We start from the raw sequence: 22,527 nt of genomic DNA on the forward strand, positions 1-22,527 counted from the left end.
TTTACTAAACAAGTCAGATTCCCGTCGAGTCTTCTTGATCTCTGTCTAAATTAGCTTATTAAATACAATTTAAACACTTTAAAAAGATTAAAATGTCACTTAAATAGAGTGTCAAGCCCATTAGAATCGCTTTAGTCGAATGCGATTATTTTTACCAAAAAGTAATAATTTATAATTTACTTCTTTAAAGAGCAAACCCAGTCAAATCAACGAAATGAATTTTATTACACGCATTAGCTTTTAATGTTCCAATTTATGTTCAATTAATACCAAAATACTTGAATTCAATTCTGAAAAATATAAAATACATCACTCTGTATCCTCTGTTCTTGATCCTTCTTGCAAATTATAAGCCATTTGAACCGAGGTATTATCCTGCAGGCAACACCCTTTCATGCTTCCATTTGTATCCATAACATCAAGTATATGTTTTATAACTTATGCAGCGGCAGATTATTGTTCCTTTAGGCAAGTCTTTTTCTTTGTTTATCTTCTGTTCTTTTGTATTTTTTTTCTGATACCTCAACGTTTTTTTTTATAATCAAGGGCTACATCTTTCCACTTTAAAACTATTGATATGACTTCACTAGATTATTGAAATTGCTTCTAGGGACAACAGCAAAGGAGCTTTTCAACAGGTAATCCTAGTCGTATTACCATTTAGCGTCAAAACCATGTCTCTGTAAAGTGATGGCTATAAACTTTGTCCTATCAGATCCCTGAATGTATCACGAATGATTGTTTGAGGGTTTTCATCAGTCGGTTCTCGAGTACATTTATATTTCTCAATATTTAATGTAGCTATACCACTGAATGTTTCGTCGTTTTTAAATTCAACTTTTTATCTAAAAATACACCATCAATTCAACATGTAGCTAATGGATGAAAATAAAAGAAAGACAGTTCAAACTGTCTATTTTTTTTTTAAAAAAAACAAAGTATTGGATGTAATACCTCTTTTGTTCCCGTTTATTGTCGACTACCGCTTGATACCATTTTTTTCATACTTTTCACCAAACATTCAGCAATATTAAAATCTATGGTCCTCTTTCCAACATGCTGCAAGATATTGTCGAAATATGAGGACCTTATTCTGTCATGAACAGTTCAATGAACCCGAGGTGAAATTTCCAAGTCAAAGAGTTGATGTGTTCGTCTTGATTTATTGTGCTATCTACAAAGACTAATGGTCCAAGACTACTCATCTAGCAACAATCCTAAGCTATCCCATTTCACTTTCTATGCTTTGTTATTAATACAATATGATATTGTCATATCACTCTGCAATAAACAAAACGTTAATATGTGTTCTCTATTGATTCCAATTAGTCTTCATGACTGTCATTTCTACTGGACTATCATTTACAATTGCATATACTAAAATAGCTTATAAAACTGTATGAAACACAGCCTGCTTGTTTTAAACTTTCACAATAGACCATTTGATCTTGAGACTTTCAACCTCACTGGGATTCAAGTGATCATAAGAAGAAATCAAATACATCAATATCAAAACGAGTACTGTAGTCTTTGTTTAATCTTTTATCGGTAGTTTGGTAGTTGATAATACAAATAAGGCTCCATGAATATTTAAAAGCGGCGATAATATGATAAAAATATGTCAAGTAAAATCTTTAAATAAGACAGGAAAATCCCAAATGCGATAATAAAAGAGGAAACTTTCCCTTTCGTAACAAGTTATTTTTGGATTAGCCACCTGAATAAAACCCTCCTTCTATAAAAAAATATTTTTTTTGGATTAGCCGTACTTGTTCTTTGAACAGCGACATTGTTTACATAAAGTGCGTAAACCTTTTTTTACTTTATTAAAGAAAACGGTGTGTAGTGACACAAAAGAACGTGTCTGACTTATCCTCCTCATTTGGCAGTTTTCCATCCTTTTTTTTTTTTTTCAACCAAAAATATTTTTTAATTCTTTTTCTTTCTTTCTTTATTTTTTCCTTTTTTTTATTATTTATTCCTTTGCTTTATAATAATGCCTACATTTACATCGACAATATCCCGAATGAAATCAGTTAAATTATCCTTCAAGAAAAACCCCAAAGACGAACAAGACCAAGAAGAACAACAAACAAGTAACTATGTTACTCCTGAGTACCAAACAACGAGTGTATTACCAGTTTCAAGTAAAAGTTTTTCTGAAGCATTGAACGTTATATCGCAAGAAGTTAAAAATACACAATTTAATGATGTATTTGATTGTTTCTTTTTTAATGACAAACGTTGTCAGCATCGAGCCCTTTTTATGACTGCTCGTTTAAAACAATCTTTGGATATGAATCGTCCATTACGTACTTCCACAAGCACACCTATCAAAACGTCATCTACCGCTGTCAGCCGAACGTCACTTGATAACACTGTCGAAGGCTTTTGGCGACTGATCACACACCGACTGTATACACTCAACTATATCCTCTTTGTCCTGCCTTCTGATTCTTCCAGTCGAGCGGAATTTTTAAAAAGGATCGAGACCGACTTGGCCTCGACTGAGTTTGGGAAAACACTGCTGAGTCGTCGAGGTGGTATGGAGGCACATTTTGCTGTTCGATATGCTCTTCAACATAAAAAAAAGTTGAGGCGTCGAAAGACACTGTTGGAAGATGCATTTGAACAAGAAAAAAGAAAAGGTGGGAACGTTGCTGGTGCTGTCCTACCCTCTGTTGATCCCACCATCGAAACAAATAACAAAACGGTAGAGCAGGCAAGAATGATCATCGAACAATGTCTGGAAAGTGAAAGTAAATTGGGTCATTCAGAAAAGGATGCAATGTATGTCTTTCACAGTTTAAGAGCTGGTCTATTGGATGCTTTTCAACCTCATATCGAATTGGAAGAAGATAGAGCGTTACGTCACAGATTGAAAAGAGCAGTGGATGAAAATAAGGAAAAATTGGCTTATCAAAATCCATTTGAGGATGAAGATTGTATAGTGACTGAAGAAGATGTTTCCTCGGTTGAAGAAACAAAGAGAGAAATTGATAGTGGGTTTTATGATGGCTGGGTTCCAACGAATGCAGTGTAAAACTTGTATGCATATTTGTATTCTTTTCCTTTTTGTATATTTTTTTCTTCTTCTTCTCATCCTTCATAATAAATTATACACTGCTTTTTTGTTGATTCTGTTTGCCCTGAAAAGAAGGAAAAAAGGAAATTGATCAAAGAATGATGTCAACATAGTATATTTTATTTTTGTTTATTGCACTACATTATTATTATGATATGATGTAGATAGTGACATGTTTTCTAGAAGCTTATCTACCGGCGGATTTGTTGTTGTTTTTTGACTGATCTTTGGTGAATGTGAAGGTGATGAGGTTGGACTAGAACTATTTGAACTGTCTGAATGTGTTGGTGTACTCAGATAAGGTGATCTTGTTGATGCATTCAAAGGGTTAACAGACGATGCTGTAATAGCATTTTGTATATATAAATTGTCTTTGGTAGCTTCTAATGCTTCATCAAATGTAAACCAGCGTCTTTCTCGTTTTATTACGTTCAGGATACTTCTTTTTTACTTTCTCTATTTCTAATTCAAATATCCAATGATGTGCTTTAATTCCCTTTTTTTTACTACGTTCGACAAATACACCTAAATGACGTACAATACGTCCTTTCACACCGGCTTCTTCCCAAGTCTCACGTAAGGCTGCATGTTCTTGTGTTTCATCTTGTTCCCAACCACCTTTCGGCTATAAGATAATGATTAGTTCAAGTAATAATCATTGTATTTCTAGTTACAATAACCCAAGAACCAGGATTTTTACGAGAAGAAATCAACAAGATTTTATTTTCAGTTGGATCAACAGCCAAACAACCAGCTACTTGTCTTATGTTATAAATATCTTTTACATCTTGACCATGTCCATGTCTTGCTTTATTTTTCTTATATTTAATTTCATTTGAAGATATAGCTTCTGTTATTTTAATATTTTGTAATGACATTTTTTTTTTGTTTGAAAAAGAAAGATTAAAAATACAATTGTTAAACCTTTCTTTCTAAAGTTCTTTTAATTTAAGCGATCTACTATTATTGGACTTTTTTTTATTTTGCGCCTGTTATTTTTAGCCTTTTTTTAGTATTTGAAGTCAGTGCAAATCATAAACGATCTTTTTTTTTGTTCATGTTTAATTTCTTATATAAATACTCTACAAAAAGAGAAATTATTCAGCTAACACTTTTTTCTTTTTCGTTTCTATAGTTATAAATTAGGCTTTTTTTTTAGTTGTTCTATCCTGAAGGTGATTTTCAATTCTGCATTAATCTCGGCGCACGGATAAAAAGAAACCCTTCTCTTCATAAGATTAAGCAAATAAGGAAAGACCAAGGTTTTTGTTTCAAATCCTATTTTTTTTCTTTTTTTTTTTTTCACAATTCGCTTAATCAGACAGGTTCAATTTCATATACAAATTCCTTGCTTATATTTGATTGATGACATAATAAACATTCCTTCACAAAAGGGCAACTTTACTGTAGAAGAGTAATTCATTCTATTCAATGCACTTTAAATCCTTTTTTTAATTGAATTGATATTGAAATATGTGAATGACATAACACAGTTTATCAAGAAAAATATCTAATTATGCTTATTGACAACAATAAAGAGGAGATTGGTTTTGAAAGAAAGTTATATTCCGCCCTAAAGTAAGCACTGACAATGTTTGAAAAAAAGAAGGAGCTAGAATGCAATGGCTGATCTTTATTTCCTCACTTAAAAAAAGACGCTTCCTCCTTATTCTATTTTGGAAGGTAAAATGTTCTTCCTTTTTTTTTTTTCTTATTTCAAACATCAAGCTCAGTCGTAATCCAATAAATCCTGTTTGTTTCATATTCTATAATAAGTAACTTTTATTTCTATTTTTTCTATATACTTTCTTGGCAGCAATAAATTTTTTACAGTTATTACATTCCCAATTAAGATATTTTTCGGAAGTAAATCAAATGTCATGGATCGCTTTTTTGTACGCTGTTTCAACATTTCTATTTTTTACAGCTGCTTTACTCCGAAAATAAACTGGCCTAGTGTTACAACTAACATTAATCAGACTTTGAAAAGAAGTTGGGAAAGATCAAATATCATTAACTATGCTCATGCAATCTAACTATGAATTAATTAATTACCAAATCAAGTAAATATCTTTCAATGACAATGAAAACCATCACATCATCATTAATAAGAGAAGCTTTTTATTGCATCGTGAAATATGTATTAAAATCATTTTATATACACAGTCATACAAGATATATTTTACGCCCTTTTCTCATCCATCAACTCATTAAAAGAAAACATGTCAGCCCAAATCTCCATAGACTACATATGACCTTTAATTATATCTGAAGATGAAACAAAAGAAAGTAAGGCATGAGAGGTTTTTATCTTCTTAGAACACATCACACGATTAGAAAGATTGCAAAACTTGTTGGCTTGAACAAACCCACTGTGCAAGATATAAAAACCAAGATTGATAACCATGGAAGCCCTTCGCCTCACAAGCAAATAGGGCGATTATTGAAAATGAATGAAAGAACTGAAATGCACTTGAACAAGATAATTAGAGAGGATCCTTTTGCCTCTTGTAAAGATATAAATATGGAGCTAGCAAAGCTGAATGTTTTTGGGTGTATAGAAACTCTTCGGTCATTTGTCGATTGACTTGACCTCAAGTCATACAGAGTAGCTCACAAGCCTAGATTGACTGCCAGACTCCGTAAAAGTAAGCTTCTCTGGGTGAAGGAGCACATCAATTGGGCCAAGGACCAGTGAAAAGACTGTTTGGTCTGATGAGTCGCGCTTTTACGTGGAGGGCAGTAATCGCGGGAAAAGAGTGCTCAGGAAGAAAGGAAAGCGTTATGATGAATGAAATATAATATCCACAGTCAAGTGGGGCGGTGGTGATGCCATGGTTTAGGGATGTTTTTTGGGGAAGAGGTTTCGGACCTTTAGAAATTATTGATACCAATTCTGTAGACTAAGAAACATATATCAATATTTTGGCCAATAAGTTCCATCCTTGTTTTACAAATGTCAGGGCGCATCAGGAGAGGGATTTTATCTTCCAAGAGGATGGTACTTCCTATCATACAGGTGGTTATACTCGATGGTGGAAGGAAACCCACCAAATCAGGGGCTTTGAGTACTAGTCTGCTCAAAGTCCTGATTTGAACCCCATCGAGCATATTTGGAATGCTCTTGAAAGCCAATTTGAGAGAAAAATATTGTCCACTAGAAACTTGGAGCAATTGAAGGCGGCTCTACAAGAAGAGTGGGCAAGGCTGGATGATGAGTTTGCCGACCAGTTAGTTCAAGGCATGAAGAGGCGATGTGGAGCAGTTATTAAAGTTAAAAGCGGCAAAAAAAGAATACTGAAAATGATTTTATATATACATTCTTAAATAAAACACCCGAACCTTTTTTTCCCCTCCCAATTTGAAATCCCAATATTAAGTTTACATGTATTAATTGGTCTTGAGCTTACATGCCATATTTTTTCTAAATTTTATTTAGTAGTATTACCTTTAGATTATCAAACAAGTTTTTGTTCAAAAAACACGATAACAATCCTAACATTGCGTGGCCGATAACTTAAATAGAATATACCGGAAATACCAGCTTACCTAACTTGATCCTGAATAAACAAAAACAAGGATATATCTTTAGACATATGATTTAATTTCTCTGTGATTACCCAGAAGTTGGGGGGGATGAATAAAGATGTTTTATAAAGAAGAATAATTGTTGTAGCTAAAAGTTTGGACTCGAGCGCAATTTGAGAAATGATCTCTTTTGCTGAGGGGCTTGGAAAGACAAAGCACGGCCAGTTTAATATAATTGGAATATCTTTGAGCATCATCCCTGCATCAATAAAGGCTCTCATAGTGTGATAATCGAATAAGCTATTGCTATGTCACTGCTATTGTAACTATTGTTTTTATCAGCGAATATAAGCATATGTTCATCTTGAAAGTGTTATATTGACACGACATTTTGTTTCACAGTTTGTATCAATTAACAACTTAATATTTTTTGAGGTGCTTCAAGATTCGCAAATAATAGGATGCGAACAGTTCAAGTATATCAACCTGTGACAGGACATCAAGTAAATTGACTTTTATTAGATAACTCTTTGATGCATCTAATGGTTAGCGTACTTGCTATTTATGCATGAGTTCAATGCAAATAACTTTAGATAAATAATTAGTGGATTTGGTTTATATATGAATAGTATTACTCAAAACGATCAAGCTAAAAGGTGAGTTTATGGTATCCAAAATACATATATACTATAGAGCTTGTCACAAACTTTGTGTATACAGTGTTTTGCTTGTTGACTCGATTAAAAGAGATTCGATAGACATCTTGTAGTGCATACATGCTACATACAGTAACTTGAGCTCATTTTTTGTTCATTACCGTTTTCTAAGTTGTCTTGACTGATAGGTTTTGATTATTTATTTCATTTTCTTCATTTTAATAGCAGCGCATTTAGCAAATGCAGAGTAATGAACTATAATATGCCGTAAAAGGTAAAGTTCCACTTATTTATCATGATTGCATGGACAGAGACGTCTTGTATTTCAAATTCCTATTAGGAAATGGAAGAAATATACATTATAGCCGTTATAGTCAAAAAAAAAAAAAAAAAAAAAAAAAAAAAAAAAAAGGAAGGAAAGAAAAATCGAACAAAACAAAACTGTTGCACTTGTAACAAAGAGAAGCATACTTGGATTAATCATAGGACTCTCCTCGCTTTTAAAAATGGACCTTTTACATAGATATGCTATCAATCAGAGCATATTATTTCGCCAGATATAGGCTAGCTCTTGGTAATTGCAGGTTCTTTGGCAAACACATCTGTTAGAAAGCACTTGCTAAATTTTTTCGTTGATTTTTTTTTTCTTTAACATTCTTCTCCAAATTCAACAATTGTTTTATCATTTCGAATGATCCAATAGCAAGCCCGCAAAAAAAGGCATTGCAAACAAGTACTGCTTATTTGTTCTTTCCTAACTGACAAATCTACTTTTTTTTTTTTCAATCTAGTTTTCGTTAATACGTCTTTTCAAAACGTGTTGAGATTTATTTTGTAAATGTATATAAACTATACAACTGGCAACAAATTCATCGTGCTAACTTGATTAACGGAGACGACGGGCTTCACGTTCAGATTCCAAGAGACAGAGGATGTCATTTTCACGAACGGGACCCTTGACGTTACGGATGATAGAACGGTTAGTGTCATCCATGAATTCAACACGAACTTGGGTAACACCACCACGAGAACCAGTACGGCCGAGAACCTTTGTAACTCTAGCGAGCTTAACGGGAGTCTTTGTGTCCTATAGGTTCAAGATGTTAATGAAATTTGATTCTAATGTACTAAAAAAAAATAAAGGGCGAATGATCTGATGTGTCTATTGCTATCCAAAATTATTCAATTTAATATTTTGCATCCAATACACAATCCATCACTGTCTTTCGATTGCTTCCTTTATTTTTTTATATGTTCTATTATGTTATCATACCATATCGAAAAGGATCTATAAGAAAAGGGAAGGATTTCTTTTCATCTCACACCACTAGCTTTGGTTTACATTGCAGGCAGATGGAAAACTGTATGGGCGCAATTACACAGTCCGGTGATCCGGACCGGACATGTTTACTAGTAACCTGGACTTTTTAGATTACATTCAAACTGTTTTTTTGGTAACGCATTGCTGATATTTTAATGTTTGTTGGAGCTCATCAGAATATAAACTACAAAGTGGCAAAATTATATTAAACAATGGATCATGCATGACACATTTTTGATCATGTATAGCTTCCGTGGACATTTGTCTAACGTGTCCACTCAATCGCTTGTACCATCTTTTATGAACCTAACTATTTACTTCACACAAAAGATTCGCCTACACCGCCAGCTCATCTCAGACAGAGACTCCTCGATTGACTCCCCTCTCCTTATTCTGACTAGTGTATCTTAAACCCAACTCATTATCTCGTTAGCCCATATCACTTTTGCCTTTGATCTCAAAAGGGGTTTTTAATCTCCTTTTTCTTTTTTGTTCTGTCTTGGTCAAAAGCGATATATAAATTAAAAGTTTACATCTATTTGATGCACATAGTTTTATTTTGCAACCACAATTTAATCTTATTTCTAAAGACATAATATTTGTTCTTCTACAAGCATGGCCAGAGCAATATGAGAGATGAGTATGACAATGATCCTATGGAGCTGGTGCCGCTTGAACCTTTTTGCTTGAAATCTCTGATCGACCAGCACGAAAACTTCAAAGGGAGAGAAAAAGAGAAAAGTCACAACATGTTAAGATTGAAAAAGATTTAAAAAAAACCTAAAAAGCCAAAACTACTACTAAAAATTAAAGCAAACATACTGAAGAGGACAGGCCCAGATTCTTTTTTTTTTATTACCTAAAGAGACTTGTGAAATCGAATGCTGTGGCGAAAGTGGCTCGAATTAACGAGAGGACTGCTCAGAGATGGGCAAAGTTATTGCCTGTAAATTTAACAAGAAGAAGAGTTCCACAAAAAATTCTTCAAGATAAACATAGACCATATTAAAAATATTTATGATAAAAATATGCAGTTTACTATTGAACAAGCAATGGAAAGTTTAACCAAGAATTTTGATGATTTAAAGATTTCCAAGACTGTAGTATATGCATTTATGGCAAACGACTGTAGTCTTTCAATAAAACGGGCAGCCTTTCACTCGAAGAAAAATAAATTCATCTGCATGATGCAAATAATATTGAGTTTCATTTAACAATGAGATGGGAGGATAAATATATATTTCTTAAATTGAGAAGCTATGAACGAGCAAGTATGGTAATAATATTGTGTTATCCGAACTGGTAATGTTGAGCTCAGCAACCTTTCTTTTTCTATTGTTAATAGTGTTGACAATGACTTCATTGCTTTTTTAACCTTCCAGGTAGCTTCAAGAAGAAGGAGGATGTCAATAGCAAGAGCTGCTAATGGTTGAAGGGAATTCTTCAGAAGTTCTGGAAACTCGTGTAATAAAATGACTAACAATGATAACCATGATGATCAACTCTGTTAATTTTAAAGAATTATATTAAATGTTTCCGTACCACTGAAATATTTCTTGCTTATCCATCATTAAAAATCTAATTATTGCAAGATTATTCATTTGGATTGGATTTTTTTTTTGAACTAATACTAAGGGCATGTTTCGAAGTGTTTTGAGTATTTTTACAAGGTCATTATCAAAATCTTTATCATCACCAACCATACTCCTATCCTTCCCTACTTCACATAAAACAAGCTCATATTTACAAATATATGTCTACTTTGATTCCCATAGCCTTTATGGATCTTCTTTCTATCATTTCTGAACTTCCATCTTTATTTTTTACTAATGCTACTATTACACTGGGTCTTTCACCAAGTATTGCTGTAATCTCTCTATTTTGAATACCCTATACACGCATGACCAAAGTTCATGTAAAAGATCAGGTTCAGAGCAGTCATTTAAATTTAGTTTATCTTCACAAAAAATAACTTTAACATTCGAATCATGCGTTCACGCATCCCATCTATAATTCACTTTAGTGATAGGATCATGAGTTTGGCTATCTGCAAATTTGTATAACTCCTTTGCATATTTCCAATCCTTGTTGTATGTCTCCAAATACTATTTTATGCCTTGAAGAATACCTGGTAACGGTTTTAAACGAAATGATTTAATCTAATTGAATTCAGCAAGAGTGAAATATATTTTTTAAATAGGATCATCCGGGTCAAGTATCATAAAATGTACAGGGTACTCGTAAATACAGTGACCCACAAAACTATCCCAATGTTTTGTGTTTTTCTCTTCTACGACTTGTAGCGCTATGATTCTTAAGCTAATGTACATTTTGCTGTATATCATTCGATAGCTAAAGCCGCATAGAAGCAAACAATGTAATATAAAGATCGATTCAAATAGCGCAGGAAACAAGCGATGTATTGAAATAGTTTATGGACGTTTTAAAAGAACAGGAAGTATAATAAAATATCGATCCAAAAGTTTTTACAGGTACCAAACTGCTTATAATAGTGTATTGTACGACTATAATTGAATTCTTATCTACTGCTAAAGATTTAAACTTCTACTATTTTAATTCTCACTCATTCTATTTCAACATGAAACAAGTCTCTCAAGTTACAGTTATTCAAGCAATTTTTTTACTTAAACGAGGTAAGTGTATTCTGGAAGTGGAAGATTTTACTGGTTTAAGCAAAAGTACGCTTGGTAGATTCCGAAAAATCCACTGCTTTGAAGGTGGTTAAAGAGCTAGAAAAGGGAATAGAAAAAAAAAAGTGCCGAAAGTGTGTGTAGAACCCTTCATAGAGCGGATCTTGGTGCATTGCTTGCCAGGATTGGACGGTAGATGACTGGAAGCATGAGACAAAGATCAACAGATTTGACTTGGATGGGCACATCTGGGCTTGGGCTCGATTGAGGAAAAGTGTAAAGTTCCATCACGTTTTGATAACTGTTAAACACAGTGAAGGTAATATTATGCTGTGGAGTGCCACTACCTACGCTAAAGTCGGCTGGATGTACAAAATCAATGGTAGCATGAGTAAAACATTATACAAAGAGATTTTGGAGGACGAAATTGAGCGTACAGCAGAGTATAGAGCCAATAGGCTAGACTTAAAAATACATCAGATGATTTTCTGGTATAACAATGATCCTAAACATGCGTCCAAATTAGTCGAAAAATACCTTAAAGATTACTCTTACGACAATTTAAAATGGCCTGCATAGCCTCCTGACTTAAATCCAATTGAAAACAAGATGTACATTAGCTTAAGAATCAGAGCGCTACAAGTCGTAGGAGAGAAAATCACAAAACATTGGGACAGTTTTGTGAGTCACTGTAAACTCTTTGACTGGTTTCTTCATTTCATCATCAACTACTTTGCAAGTTGGCAATATCTATTTTTCATTTTGTAAGATTTTAATGTAAAAGTAATGGATACGTTTCTTTTCTAAGCCTGATAGCTTTTTGGTACCTGTTGGCTTTGCATATTTTGTGATGCCCAAATTAATAAATATGTCATCATCAAGCTCTGCAAGCTTATACCCCATAGACTTTACAACAAGTTTGATTCTTCTTTTCCAATTACCTTGGGAACCTTTGATGCTTTTGCTATATCAACGCCGTCATTTCCACAATCATATCTTTCTCTCTCTCTCTCTCTCTCTCTTTTTAGTTAATTGAATATACTAGATGAAATAACTCATTCCCCTTTATTAAAATGAACAAAAGGTTATTAGCATTCTGCGAGCCCTCATAGTAAACACAAATACTGATTTGTTATTGTTGTTATCCTTTCTTTCTAAGATTTCTTTATCTCTTTGTATTCTTTCTACAGCTTTGTCGTATCCCGACATACTTTAAATATGCTTCTAATTCAATTTAAAAAGTCAGAGTAATAAATGCTTTATAAAGATTTATTACATTCTTTTCTCTATCATTCGGTCATAATCAATTCTGCTCCTTTAGCTCAATATGAATTGTTTTATTATAAATCCTGAAGCAATGCCAAATGAACAATAAGATAAACTTAATAAGCAAATATAAATAGTCTATTTGCGTGACTAGGAACAGATCTTCATATAAAGTGTCACTTATCCTCGATCTACAGCTTTAATTAACGTGTCAGTTTAAATTGACTACTTATCAAAAGAATGCAGATGCCAGATACAATGATATTAAATAAAGATATACTTTTTTTAGTCTCGCTAAATTCAATAGCCTTTTGTTTTAACGAGAAATTACAGCTGGAATTGGTGTCATTGAATGTATAAAAACATAAGAAAAGATAGAAGATTAGTACACTGTTTCATCGATTTCTAAAGACTTAAATATGTGTATAATTACGCCCAAATGTTAAAGTGGACAAGGATAATTGCAGTCGTGTTTTATAATCCAATATTTAAAACTTATTCATCCAATTGACTTCATTGAATAGATCGATTGGTATATTGATATTGGAAGTACGTTTATGTATGCTATTATGTATAAAGGTAGGCATTGGATAAGAAAAAAGAAAAGGCAATTGTACATACTTCAAAAAGCAATGCTCAGTGTAAAAATTATTCGTGTTACGAACACTACCGAATAAAGACAAAAGTTCCAAACACTTGAATCAAAGCATAGTAAAGTATCACAAGGTTTTTGTTTGTTTAATTATTTAAAATGGTCCTTATTATTAAAAATATATTGTTCTAATGTCTCTGGCTTTCTTCCCAGTAGGATTTCTATACCATCTGTAATATTAGGAATTACAGAATTAATAGTAGCTTGAGAAGTACTGATAGCAAAGGCCATATGATGAGGCAAATGTGCAAAGTTTATAAGCATATTATACTTTTCAACTGCAGATATCTTCTTGTAGGTGAATGGACGACCGACGGCACGAGAGAAAATATCTGTGCGCTGGGCTGGTGTGACAACATCCCCGTTGAGTTCATAGACAGCATCCTTGTGTTTCTCGATATCTTCAGTCAAAACAATAGCAGCCACATCACCGATATCATTAGGCGAGGTCCATCCTTCAGGTACATCAGGATCTGTTGAACTAACTACGACATCATTATGGGGAATTTCAAAACTCGTCAAGTTTGACATAAATGGACCAGGACGCAAAGCAACAAGATATCCACGGTTAGGAATATTCAATATAGCTTCCTCTCCTAATCGATGCATGTAACCAAGCGAATTTGAGCGCCAGGGAAAACTGACACTAATGCCCGAGATATCAACAATTTGCTTGACACCAGCCTCATAAGCATAAGTTGCGATCGTTTCCTTCAGCTGGGAAAGCTTGACATAGTCGTGGATAAGTAAGAACAACCTTGTATGACCCTTTAATCCTTCTTTCAATGGAGAAAGGTCATCGTAATCACCTTGAAGTGTCTTCACAAGTTCATGACCAGAAAAGAGAGCATTGACCTTTTCAGGGCTACGAGCATAAAGGGTGACGGGAATATTTTTGGAGATCAAGTTACGAACAGTATGAGAGCCTACGTTACCAGTACCACCAACAATAAATATGTGTTCGCTATTAGTCATTTTGTTATATATTTCTTCTTTTTACGTCAAAGGAACAGGAGAAAGAGACAAGAGTACTTATATTGCTTGGATATCGGATATCGGACAAATAAAACTCCATATTTGTAAGCATCCTTTACAAGTGTGTTGTCATGTGATTCATTTAAGGAAGAAAAAAAGTGTACAGTTTAAATGGTGCTACAGAAACAATTTGTCATCAAATAGTTTTTTTATAAGGAGCAAAGGAAATCTCAGCTGTTTATTGAAGACTTCAAAATAAAAATCTCTTAATATTTTTGAGTTTTTAAGTTTTATGTTCGGGTAGAATTTTGTTTTGTTTTGTTAGCTTTTTTTTCTATACGGTTTGGTGACAGTTGATAGTTCGAAATGAAGCAAATGTGTTCAGGAGAATGAGTAGAGGGCATTATTCAGAGAAATGTGAAAGGGAAAGGGGGTCGTTAAATAAAAAATATATATATATTTCGAAAAGCGTTTAAGATAAAGATAGAGTGCTTTTTATTGAATAAAAATATAAAGATATTTATATTAGTTTGGATTTATTGTGGATTACATTGATTACTTAATAACTACTAATGTAGAATCTTGTAATTCTGTTGTCATGGAAACTAGGTGATAGCTCTGTAGTTTGATAAAATTGCAAATCAAAACTGTAACTGTCTTTATTTGTAAGCTGCTTCATAACATTGAAACCATCAGATCCTTATGCTGAAAAATAGCAAATATTGAGATCTCTGATAACCCTGGTTTTCAATAATGGTTAGTTTTCTAGTTGAAAAAGTATGGAAGAAAGATATCGAAATGCATAGTCTAAGACTATACAAATGTAATTATTCTTCACTACATCAAAAACGATTTTATTATAGATCATTTTTATGTGCTTTTTGTATAATGAAGCATATTTTGCATTTCCAATAGGGATTGAATACTGATTATTTCTTATTTAAAGAAAAAGCCAGAAAACAAAATAGCTCCACATCTTAATGCAGGAAGCAACCCACTGCATCTTAAATAAATCAAATTTTATAACAAAAAATGCCCCTGGGACACAATATATTGTAAAAAGAATGAGATGACCATGAGTATAAACAATGGAGAATTTTTCGATTTTTGACTTAACCAGGCGTTGTATTGATACGGTTTTACTTTCATATATACCGATCTGTATTGAATTAAGAATTGTGCTCTAGTCTAAAATAATTTTTACAGACAAGTGGAGAGGAAATTACAATGTCAAATCCAACAAGCTATTGATTTGTAATAAACCATCAGACAGACATATTGACACAGTTGATAGTTAAAAAAAAAAAAAAAAAAAAAACTCGCCAATGAATGTCAATTACATTTAAAATCAAGTTTATTATGCACATTAAATGATCTACATGGCCATTTAAATTTCGATCATACTGTTATGATGTACATCATTATCTCTTTCTAAATATTTTAAGCGAATGGTATTGGAGGTCAAGTAAAATTAATTTAAAAAATGTTTTTTGTTAGCTTGTTTCCAATCTCACCAATAAGAACCATTTGCAGCAACTTTAAGAGGTACAATGGCTAATGACTTCATCAATTACAGCTGTAAACATATAGTTCTAAAACGTTTATTAGACCAATAGGAATGCTACCACCAGTAGCCTCTACTCATCAATAAACTATATATTGGTATGGATGCGCAGTCTAACTGCGGACCGACTTACAGAGCGAAGGATTCAACTAAACACGATGCTTATTTGTCAAACAACGGACTGACTTACAGAAATTTCCGATTAGGTTTACTGCTGTGCTTGAAATAACTGGGCACAAAATAAAAAGGACAAGCCTATCTTCCCCTTTTTATTTTCCTGTTCCCGAGAGAGACAATTGTTCCTTTTCTTTATATAAACAAAAAAAGAGAACAGTTCAAAAAACAATATGGACACAGTATTACATTATGCAGATCAATTTTTGTTTGATTCACTATATGCCAAGATCTGGCCATCGTACACAAGAACTATTGCTGGACATGTAGTTTCTGCATGGCCCCGCGATGACTTTTGGCGAGTGAATCTCTCAATTTATATTATAACTGTCGTTTTTGGTTTGTTGCTTTATTTAGTAACCTCCACTCTGTCATATTACTATGTATTTGATCATGACTATATGAAGCACCCTAAATTTTTGAAAAATCAAGTACGTTTAGAAATAGAGTGTGCACTTAGTGCTATTCCTTGGATGACATGTATGTCTTTACTCTTTTCAATAAGCATATGAAATAACGCATTAATATAGTATTTACTACACCTTTTTTTACCGGTGAAATTTTTGGCAAATCCTTATTATATGGTGGTATGCCAAAGACTGCTTACGACTGGTTTTATTTGGTTGCTTCCGTACCTAGCTTCCTCTTTTTTACTGACTGTGGTATCTACTGGTTTCATCGTTGGATGCACCACCCCAAGGTTTACAAGTATCTTCACAAGGTAAAACAATGATAATGCTCGACTCAAATTTTCACTGACATGTCCCCCCCCTTTTTTTTAGCTTCATCACAAATGGGTAGTTCCTACCCCTTTTGCTTCTTATGCTTTTAACCCATGTGATGGCTTTATTCAATCTCTTCCTTATCATATGTATGTCTATATGATCCCAATGCACAAATTCCTTTATCTTGGCTTATTTAGCTTTGTCACACTATGGACTGTAATGATTCATGATGGTAACGCTTGTAAAAAACACACATTTATACACATAAGCTAAAAATCATGATGTAATAATAGGTGAATTTATTTCTCATTCGGAAATTATCAACACAAGTGCACATCACTTCATTCACCATGTCTATTTCAACTATAATTATGGACAATATTTTACTTTATGGGATCGTATTGGTAACTCTCACCGTCAGCCGACAGATGAACAATATGAAAAGGCACTTCGTGATGATCATAAGGTGATGGCACGTCAGGCTTACGATGCAAACAATATTGAAGGAAAGACGCTTGGTGACAAACTTAAATCTCAATAAGAATACTCATATAATATTTTATTTGTACACTAGAATATTTCATTTTTTTTTTTTTTACTAATTATTTAATTACTCTATACACATTCCCCTTTCTCTACCTCTGTTACTTTTTCTTTTAATAAACTAATACTTACAATAAAAAAATCTTTAGAAAAGAAATAGGCTATGCATTCGTTATTTACTACTTAAAAACTTCCTTTTGGAAAGTGCATTTATGCAAAACTCATGTGAAATACTGCAATTTCTAAGCTTGTTTTGGCCTATTGATTTTATGTCTATCTCTTAAAGACCAAAGAACAGAAAATGCAAATGTATTTTTATAATTTTGCTTTTTTTTTTTTGGTAAAAGGTTTTTATTCAGGTGTCGGTAGAGCCCGCTCACGATTTAAATTAAATACGATAAAGTATGTGCTGTTACGTGAGTTTAGATAACTTCGTTTTCCAAGTTGATTTTTCCTAGGAGGGATGTTGCCCTGGCTGCAGCTTCATTAGACCAAATCGTGATATTATCAAAAATATCAATTTCCAGCAAATTCGCCACAATGATCATACAGCACAGGCAACAAAAGAATGTCCATCAAAAGAGAATTGGATAAGTACCTTCAGTTCAGAGCCCACCGGGAGTATTTTCATAATTTTGTATTTAATGCTTATTGATAAATCAAAGCTTAACAGCTTCAATATAGGCAAACAGGAGATGCAGAATACGATAACTTGCTTTCCTGCCATGCTTTATCTTAGTAACAAAAAAAGCCCCCTTACACCTTTTGAAGTAGTTATTTTATTTTGGAGACAGAAATGTTTAGAACAACCTACAATACCAGGGACGAGCACTTAATACATTCTCTGTCCCATCTTTGTCAGCTTTCGAATTGAGAGGTATACTTATCTCTATCTCTGTTGACTCTGAGCTGAAAATAGACATGGCAACTTTTTGTGTAAGTGATTTATTTGCGTGAACTGCATTACTGCCTAAAAACCGTAATCTGCATAGTTTTTAGAGTCCGATTCTATAAACAAGTTCATAAGCCCATTTTAGATTTACAAGAGTGATCACAATTATAAAAAGTACTGCAATCATTTATAGACAGAAGAGAACAGAAAGAGGGGTTGATATGTGTAGGTAATTATGAAATGATTTAGTCGTGTACGTACGTGTATGCATTCTTAATTAAATGGCTACTATCATCATTACATTATAAGTTATCAATTTAATCTCAGTCACCCCTAAAAGAAGGAGTTAATGCCCTTTGTTCTTTTCATTTACTTCCGTTTTTGAAAAAATTAGGTTCTACCGTCAGCAATAAAAGCATACCTCTCATTATAACGTGTGACTTTCTGTATGTTTTAATTTATTTAATAAACTAAAATATTCCTACAAAAAAAAAAATGTTCTTTTCATATTTATTCTCCTTTTTTTTCTCTTTCCCTTTTTGTGATGATAATCTGGATCCTTGGTTTACTATTGTATATTTTAAATCCAGTTATCACGATGAACGTTTATGAATCGATTCTTACAGCCCCTTCAACCGCTCAGTTAAAATACATAGTCAACAATAAACATTTTAGTTTTACGATTCCTCTTGTAACCGAAGCTTCCGCAGGAGCGCTTAGTCTACAACGAGTAACACACACCATAAAAGAACATGACCATTTTGAATTGGAATATGTTGCTACAGCTCAGGAAGAGCTTTTACTTCAGTCACTAGAGTTTGAAGTGAAAGTTAATCTAGAAGATCAAGTCATGTTGGGTGAGGGATTTCAGTGTTGGAGTACAACCAAAGAAATGGGCAAACATAACAGACTAGCTGCTATTCCAAAAGCTGTTTCTTGGATAACAAAATTTAATCTTCAAGGGTAGATAAATCCAATGTTTTGTAAACTGTACTAACTCTATATAAACTTATCAGGGACTATGATTTTTTCAATTACTCTGGGAAACAAGGTCATTTACATGCAACCGGTTACACCTATCTGCGGCATATTCCATCTGGCAACATCGTATTTATAGGCTCAGTTTCTGAACACTCTGGCTATTCTTACTACAAGGCCAATTTCAACGATCACACATTTAGCTTTTACAAGGATATTGTAGGCAAATCCCTCAAAAAAGGGCAAGAGCTTAGATTAAAGTTTTCTGTCTTTCAAGGCAAAGAAACATCAGACCTCACAGAAATTTGGTCCCGATACGCAACATATTATGACTCACAGCATGCATTTCGAAACCCAGATCATCTGACCGGTTGGTCATCTTGGTATAATTTTTATGAACGAGTGACTGAAGCAGATGTGCTGGCTAGTCTGAAGGCCTTTGAGCAGCATCCATATCCAATTGACGTGTTTCAGATTGATGATGGATATCAAGTACAGATTGGGGATTGGCTGGATGTTGACAAAAACAAGTTTCCAAGAGGTATGAAGGCGCTTGCAGATGATATCATACAGCAAGGCAAGATGCCTGGGATCTGGATTGCGCCCTATGCGGTAGGATTCAATAGCACAATAGTTGAGGAACATCCAGACTGGCTTCTAAAGTATCCAAACAGTAACCAATTACTCGTGGCTGGTCCCAACTGGGGAGGATTTTATGCATTGGATATCTATAATCCAGAAGCACAAGCCTATCTTGAACGAGTGTTTGACGAAGTCTTAGATACCTGGGGATTCAAATTACTCAAGCTTGACTTTTTATTTGCTGCTGCTATGGTACCTCGACTAGGAAAATCTCGAGGAGAAATCATGTGGGACGCAACCGATTTGATCGTCAAACTGACACGCAAACGCGCCCTAATTTTGGGCTCTGGTGTGCCTCTTCCTTCGACTTGGGGTAAATTTGAATATAATCGAATGAGTAGTGATGCATCTCCCTGGTGGGATCATACTGTGCTCAAGTTAGCCAACGTACGTGAACGTGTATCGACCCTGAATGCGCTTACATCCACACTCAATCGTTGGCCTATTGGCTCAAGAATGCTTGGTGGTGATCCTGATGTATTCTTTATAAGATCTGATAATAACAAGCTTAGTGTGGAGGAGAAGCATACACTGTTAATAGTGAACATCATCTTGGGTCAATTGACACTCATGTCCGATAATGTTAATCTTTACAACGAGTCTGAGCATAGACTTTATGGATCCATCTTTCCAAAGCCTGAGGCACAAGTAAAAGACATGCAAAGTATTGGAATTGAGGCTTATAAAGTAGAATATACATGCAATCGACGCAAATATCTCTTCTTGACCAACTTATCGCCGCTTCCAGTGACGACGCAATTGCCCTTGGATGACGATGGAAAATACATTTATTACTTTGAACACAGTAATGTCTTGGTACAGAGCAAAGTCGATTGGCTCAAGTCACAGTCGACCATCTTTTTAAAGCCTCACGAAACAAGAGCCTTTATGAAAGTGTCCGATGACAAGCAAGATGTGTATATAGGATCCACAGGACATATTGTTCCAGGAACAGAGATTGATGCATTATTATCAAACAAAAAGGACGTGATACACATTACATTAAAGAAGCGATATACGAAAATCAAGGAAAACAAAATATACATCAGACTCGACTCAAGTGAAAGTGTGATACCCACGGTCTATGTTGATAACAAACTAATTTCGAATGTGAAAAAATACATATGGAATGAAGATATCACATTTATCAAAGTGACTTTACATACTGTTTAATAATACACTATATAATAAACCTCCTATCATCCTTTTAAATCTTATAGCCGCTGTGAATAGCAGCTACACCAAATGTAAGGTCTTCATAACCTTTGCCTATTGTCTTGAATCCAGCGTCACGAACAATTTGTGCAAATTCTTCTTGAGGAGGAAACTTGCGAATACTTTCTACAAGGTACTGATATGAATCACGATCACCAGCGATGACTTGACCTAAAGCAGGGATGATATCAAAGGAATAAATATCGTAAACTCTATAAACAGTGAATCAAAGGAATTTAATTTTGATGATATTCAATATTTACTTTCCAATCAATGGGTTATCTACTTTGCTAAATTCAAGACACATGAAACGACCTCCTTTCTTTAATACTCTGTATGCTTCCTTGACGACCTTATCCACATGGGTACAATTACGAATACCAAAGGCAATTGTATAGACATCAACAGATTCATCAGGAATATCTGCCAGATTTTCTGCATTTTGTACCAAAAAACTTGCTTGGTTGGCTATCAGACATAAAATTAGATTTTACAAAACAAAAAAGCTACGCAAAAATATTTACTGTGAGCATAAGGTGTTGTCTTGAATCTCTTTTCACCTTCTCCAAGCATATGAGGATTGATATCAACTAGAGTAACAGATGCTGTGTTGTCTCTATGTACATTTTTACAATAATTTAAAAATCGAAGAGCAATATCACCTATACAAAAAAAAGAATAATGTAAGAACAAAAATGGTCTGACTACCCTTCTCTTTCTCTCTCTCTCTCTATTTACCAGTCCCACCAGCGACGTCTAATAATTTTGTGCCTGGACCAGGTGCCATAGAGTTGATGAATTCATCTTTCCAAATGCGATGAATACCTAAGCTCATTGCGTCGTTCATCACATCATATTTGCCTGCAACATTGGCAAACACCTTGTGTACTATTTTCAACCTGTATTCATTACAACTGTATATATAATTAAGAGATCAAGGTGTTTTTACCAAGAGATTCTTTTTCTTCTTCTGCAACATCCCGGAAACCAAAATGAGTAATTTTCTTTTCAGTTGTTTGTTGACTCAACTGAGAAATACTGGTCGAGAAAAGAGCTCTTTTGATAGTTGTCTGAGTTGTTGTATTTCTTGTGAATAAACGACTACCGGAAAAGAATGCTAAGCGTGACATGTCAAGGTGTTATTAAGAAAATCAGTTCCTTGCTTTTCTTCCCTCTTTTTTTTTTTTTTGACAGCGGTAATGATTTTAAGTTACCGATACGACTTATCCAATGAAAGTTGAAAATTGGTTAATAGATGATAGCTTGAATGTATGGAGTTGAGCATGTTAAGGTTTTATGTGTAATGAATAGATCATTCTTATGGACGATTGCTAGCTTTATTTGAAAAAAAATAACTGGCTGTTGTTAGGTATAAAGGATGCAGCTGTATTCTTAATTTATGCTTTACGAGCTATTAATCTAAAGAGGTGTTAAATTGATCTCTCTCTTTTTTTTTTACAAGAGAGAAAACACGCTTCTATTGGGTAAAGAAAAAGAGAAGTGGAGAAAGAGACATAGATGAAACTGGATAAAGGATCACAAGGTTTTTTAGGTGCGCTTGTAGATTTACGTTTTATTTGTATTTATGGGAGTTATAAGTAGGTTGGTATGTTTAAAATGATTATTATTTAAAAGTAGTTTTAGTGATTAACCAAAGTGA

At 33.9% G+C, this 22,527-nt stretch overlaps 8 protein-coding genes across 8 annotated transcripts; 3 read left to right on the top strand and 5 right to left on the bottom strand.

Annotated features, from left to right (window-relative positions):
* Window positions 1-1,996: 1,996 nt before the first annotated feature.
* RO3G_13402 (uncharacterized protein) lies at window positions 1,997-3,043 on the top strand (the record flags this gene model as incomplete). Its single annotated transcript, XM_067667986.1, has 1 exon — window positions 1,997-3,043. The coding sequence occupies one exon, from the start codon at window positions 1,997-1,999 to the stop codon at window positions 3,041-3,043; it is 1,047 nt and encodes a 348-aa protein (XP_067524087.1).
* Window positions 3,044-3,479: 436 nt separating this feature from the next.
* Window positions 3,480-3,963, bottom strand: RO3G_13403 (uncharacterized protein; the record flags this gene model as incomplete). Its single annotated transcript, XM_067667987.1, has 2 exons — window positions 3,480-3,710; window positions 3,760-3,963. The coding sequence occupies 2 exons, from the start codon at window positions 3,961-3,963 to the stop codon at window positions 3,480-3,482; spliced, it is 435 nt and encodes a 144-aa protein (XP_067524088.1).
* A 2,512-nt stretch (window positions 3,964-6,475) lies between these two features.
* Window positions 6,476-6,894, bottom strand: RO3G_13404 (uncharacterized protein; the record flags this gene model as incomplete). Its single annotated transcript, XM_067667988.1, has 2 exons — window positions 6,476-6,509; window positions 6,635-6,894. 2 exons carry the CDS (start codon window positions 6,892-6,894, stop codon window positions 6,476-6,478), a joined length of 294 nt encoding a protein of 97 aa, XP_067524089.1.
* A 1,261-nt stretch (window positions 6,895-8,155) lies between these two features.
* RO3G_13405 (40S ribosomal protein eS28) lies at window positions 8,156-8,545 on the bottom strand (the record flags this gene model as incomplete). The annotated part of the gene is made up of 2 exons (XM_067667989.1): window positions 8,156-8,356; window positions 8,543-8,545. The coding sequence occupies 2 exons, from the start codon at window positions 8,543-8,545 to the stop codon at window positions 8,156-8,158; spliced, it is 204 nt and encodes a 67-aa protein (XP_067524090.1).
* A 4,704-nt stretch (window positions 8,546-13,249) lies between these two features.
* On the bottom strand, window positions 13,250-14,134 carry RO3G_13406 (uncharacterized protein; the record flags this gene model as incomplete). Its single annotated transcript, XM_067667990.1, has 1 exon — window positions 13,250-14,134. The coding sequence occupies one exon, from the start codon at window positions 14,132-14,134 to the stop codon at window positions 13,250-13,252; it is 885 nt and encodes a 294-aa protein (XP_067524091.1).
* A 1,911-nt stretch (window positions 14,135-16,045) lies between these two features.
* RO3G_13407 (uncharacterized protein) lies at window positions 16,046-17,138 on the top strand (the record flags this gene model as incomplete). The annotated part of the gene is made up of 4 exons (XM_067667991.1): window positions 16,046-16,352; window positions 16,403-16,593; window positions 16,655-16,838; window positions 16,891-17,138. The coding sequence occupies 4 exons, from the start codon at window positions 16,046-16,048 to the stop codon at window positions 17,136-17,138; spliced, it is 930 nt and encodes a 309-aa protein (XP_067524092.1).
* A 1,744-nt stretch (window positions 17,139-18,882) lies between these two features.
* On the top strand, window positions 18,883-20,379 carry RO3G_13408 (uncharacterized protein; the record flags this gene model as incomplete). The annotated part of the gene is made up of 3 exons (XM_067667992.1): window positions 18,883-18,995; window positions 19,049-20,300; window positions 20,344-20,379. 3 exons carry the CDS (start codon window positions 18,883-18,885, stop codon window positions 20,377-20,379), a joined length of 1,401 nt encoding a protein of 466 aa, XP_067524093.1.
* A 480-nt stretch (window positions 20,380-20,859) lies between these two features.
* RO3G_13409 (uncharacterized protein) lies at window positions 20,860-21,997 on the bottom strand (the record flags this gene model as incomplete). The annotated part of the gene is made up of 5 exons (XM_067667993.1): window positions 20,860-21,079; window positions 21,131-21,335; window positions 21,392-21,529; window positions 21,606-21,755; window positions 21,817-21,997. 5 exons carry the CDS (start codon window positions 21,995-21,997, stop codon window positions 20,860-20,862), a joined length of 894 nt encoding a protein of 297 aa, XP_067524094.1.
* Between the last annotated feature and the right edge of the window lie 530 nt (window positions 21,998-22,527).

The sequence above is a fragment of the Rhizopus delemar genome, genomic scaffold (assembly GCF_000149305.1).
Source record: "Rhizopus delemar RA 99-880 supercont3.12 genomic scaffold, whole genome shotgun sequence".
In the NCBI taxonomy this organism is placed as follows: domain Eukaryota; kingdom Fungi; phylum Mucoromycota; class Mucoromycetes; order Mucorales; family Rhizopodaceae; genus Rhizopus; species Rhizopus delemar.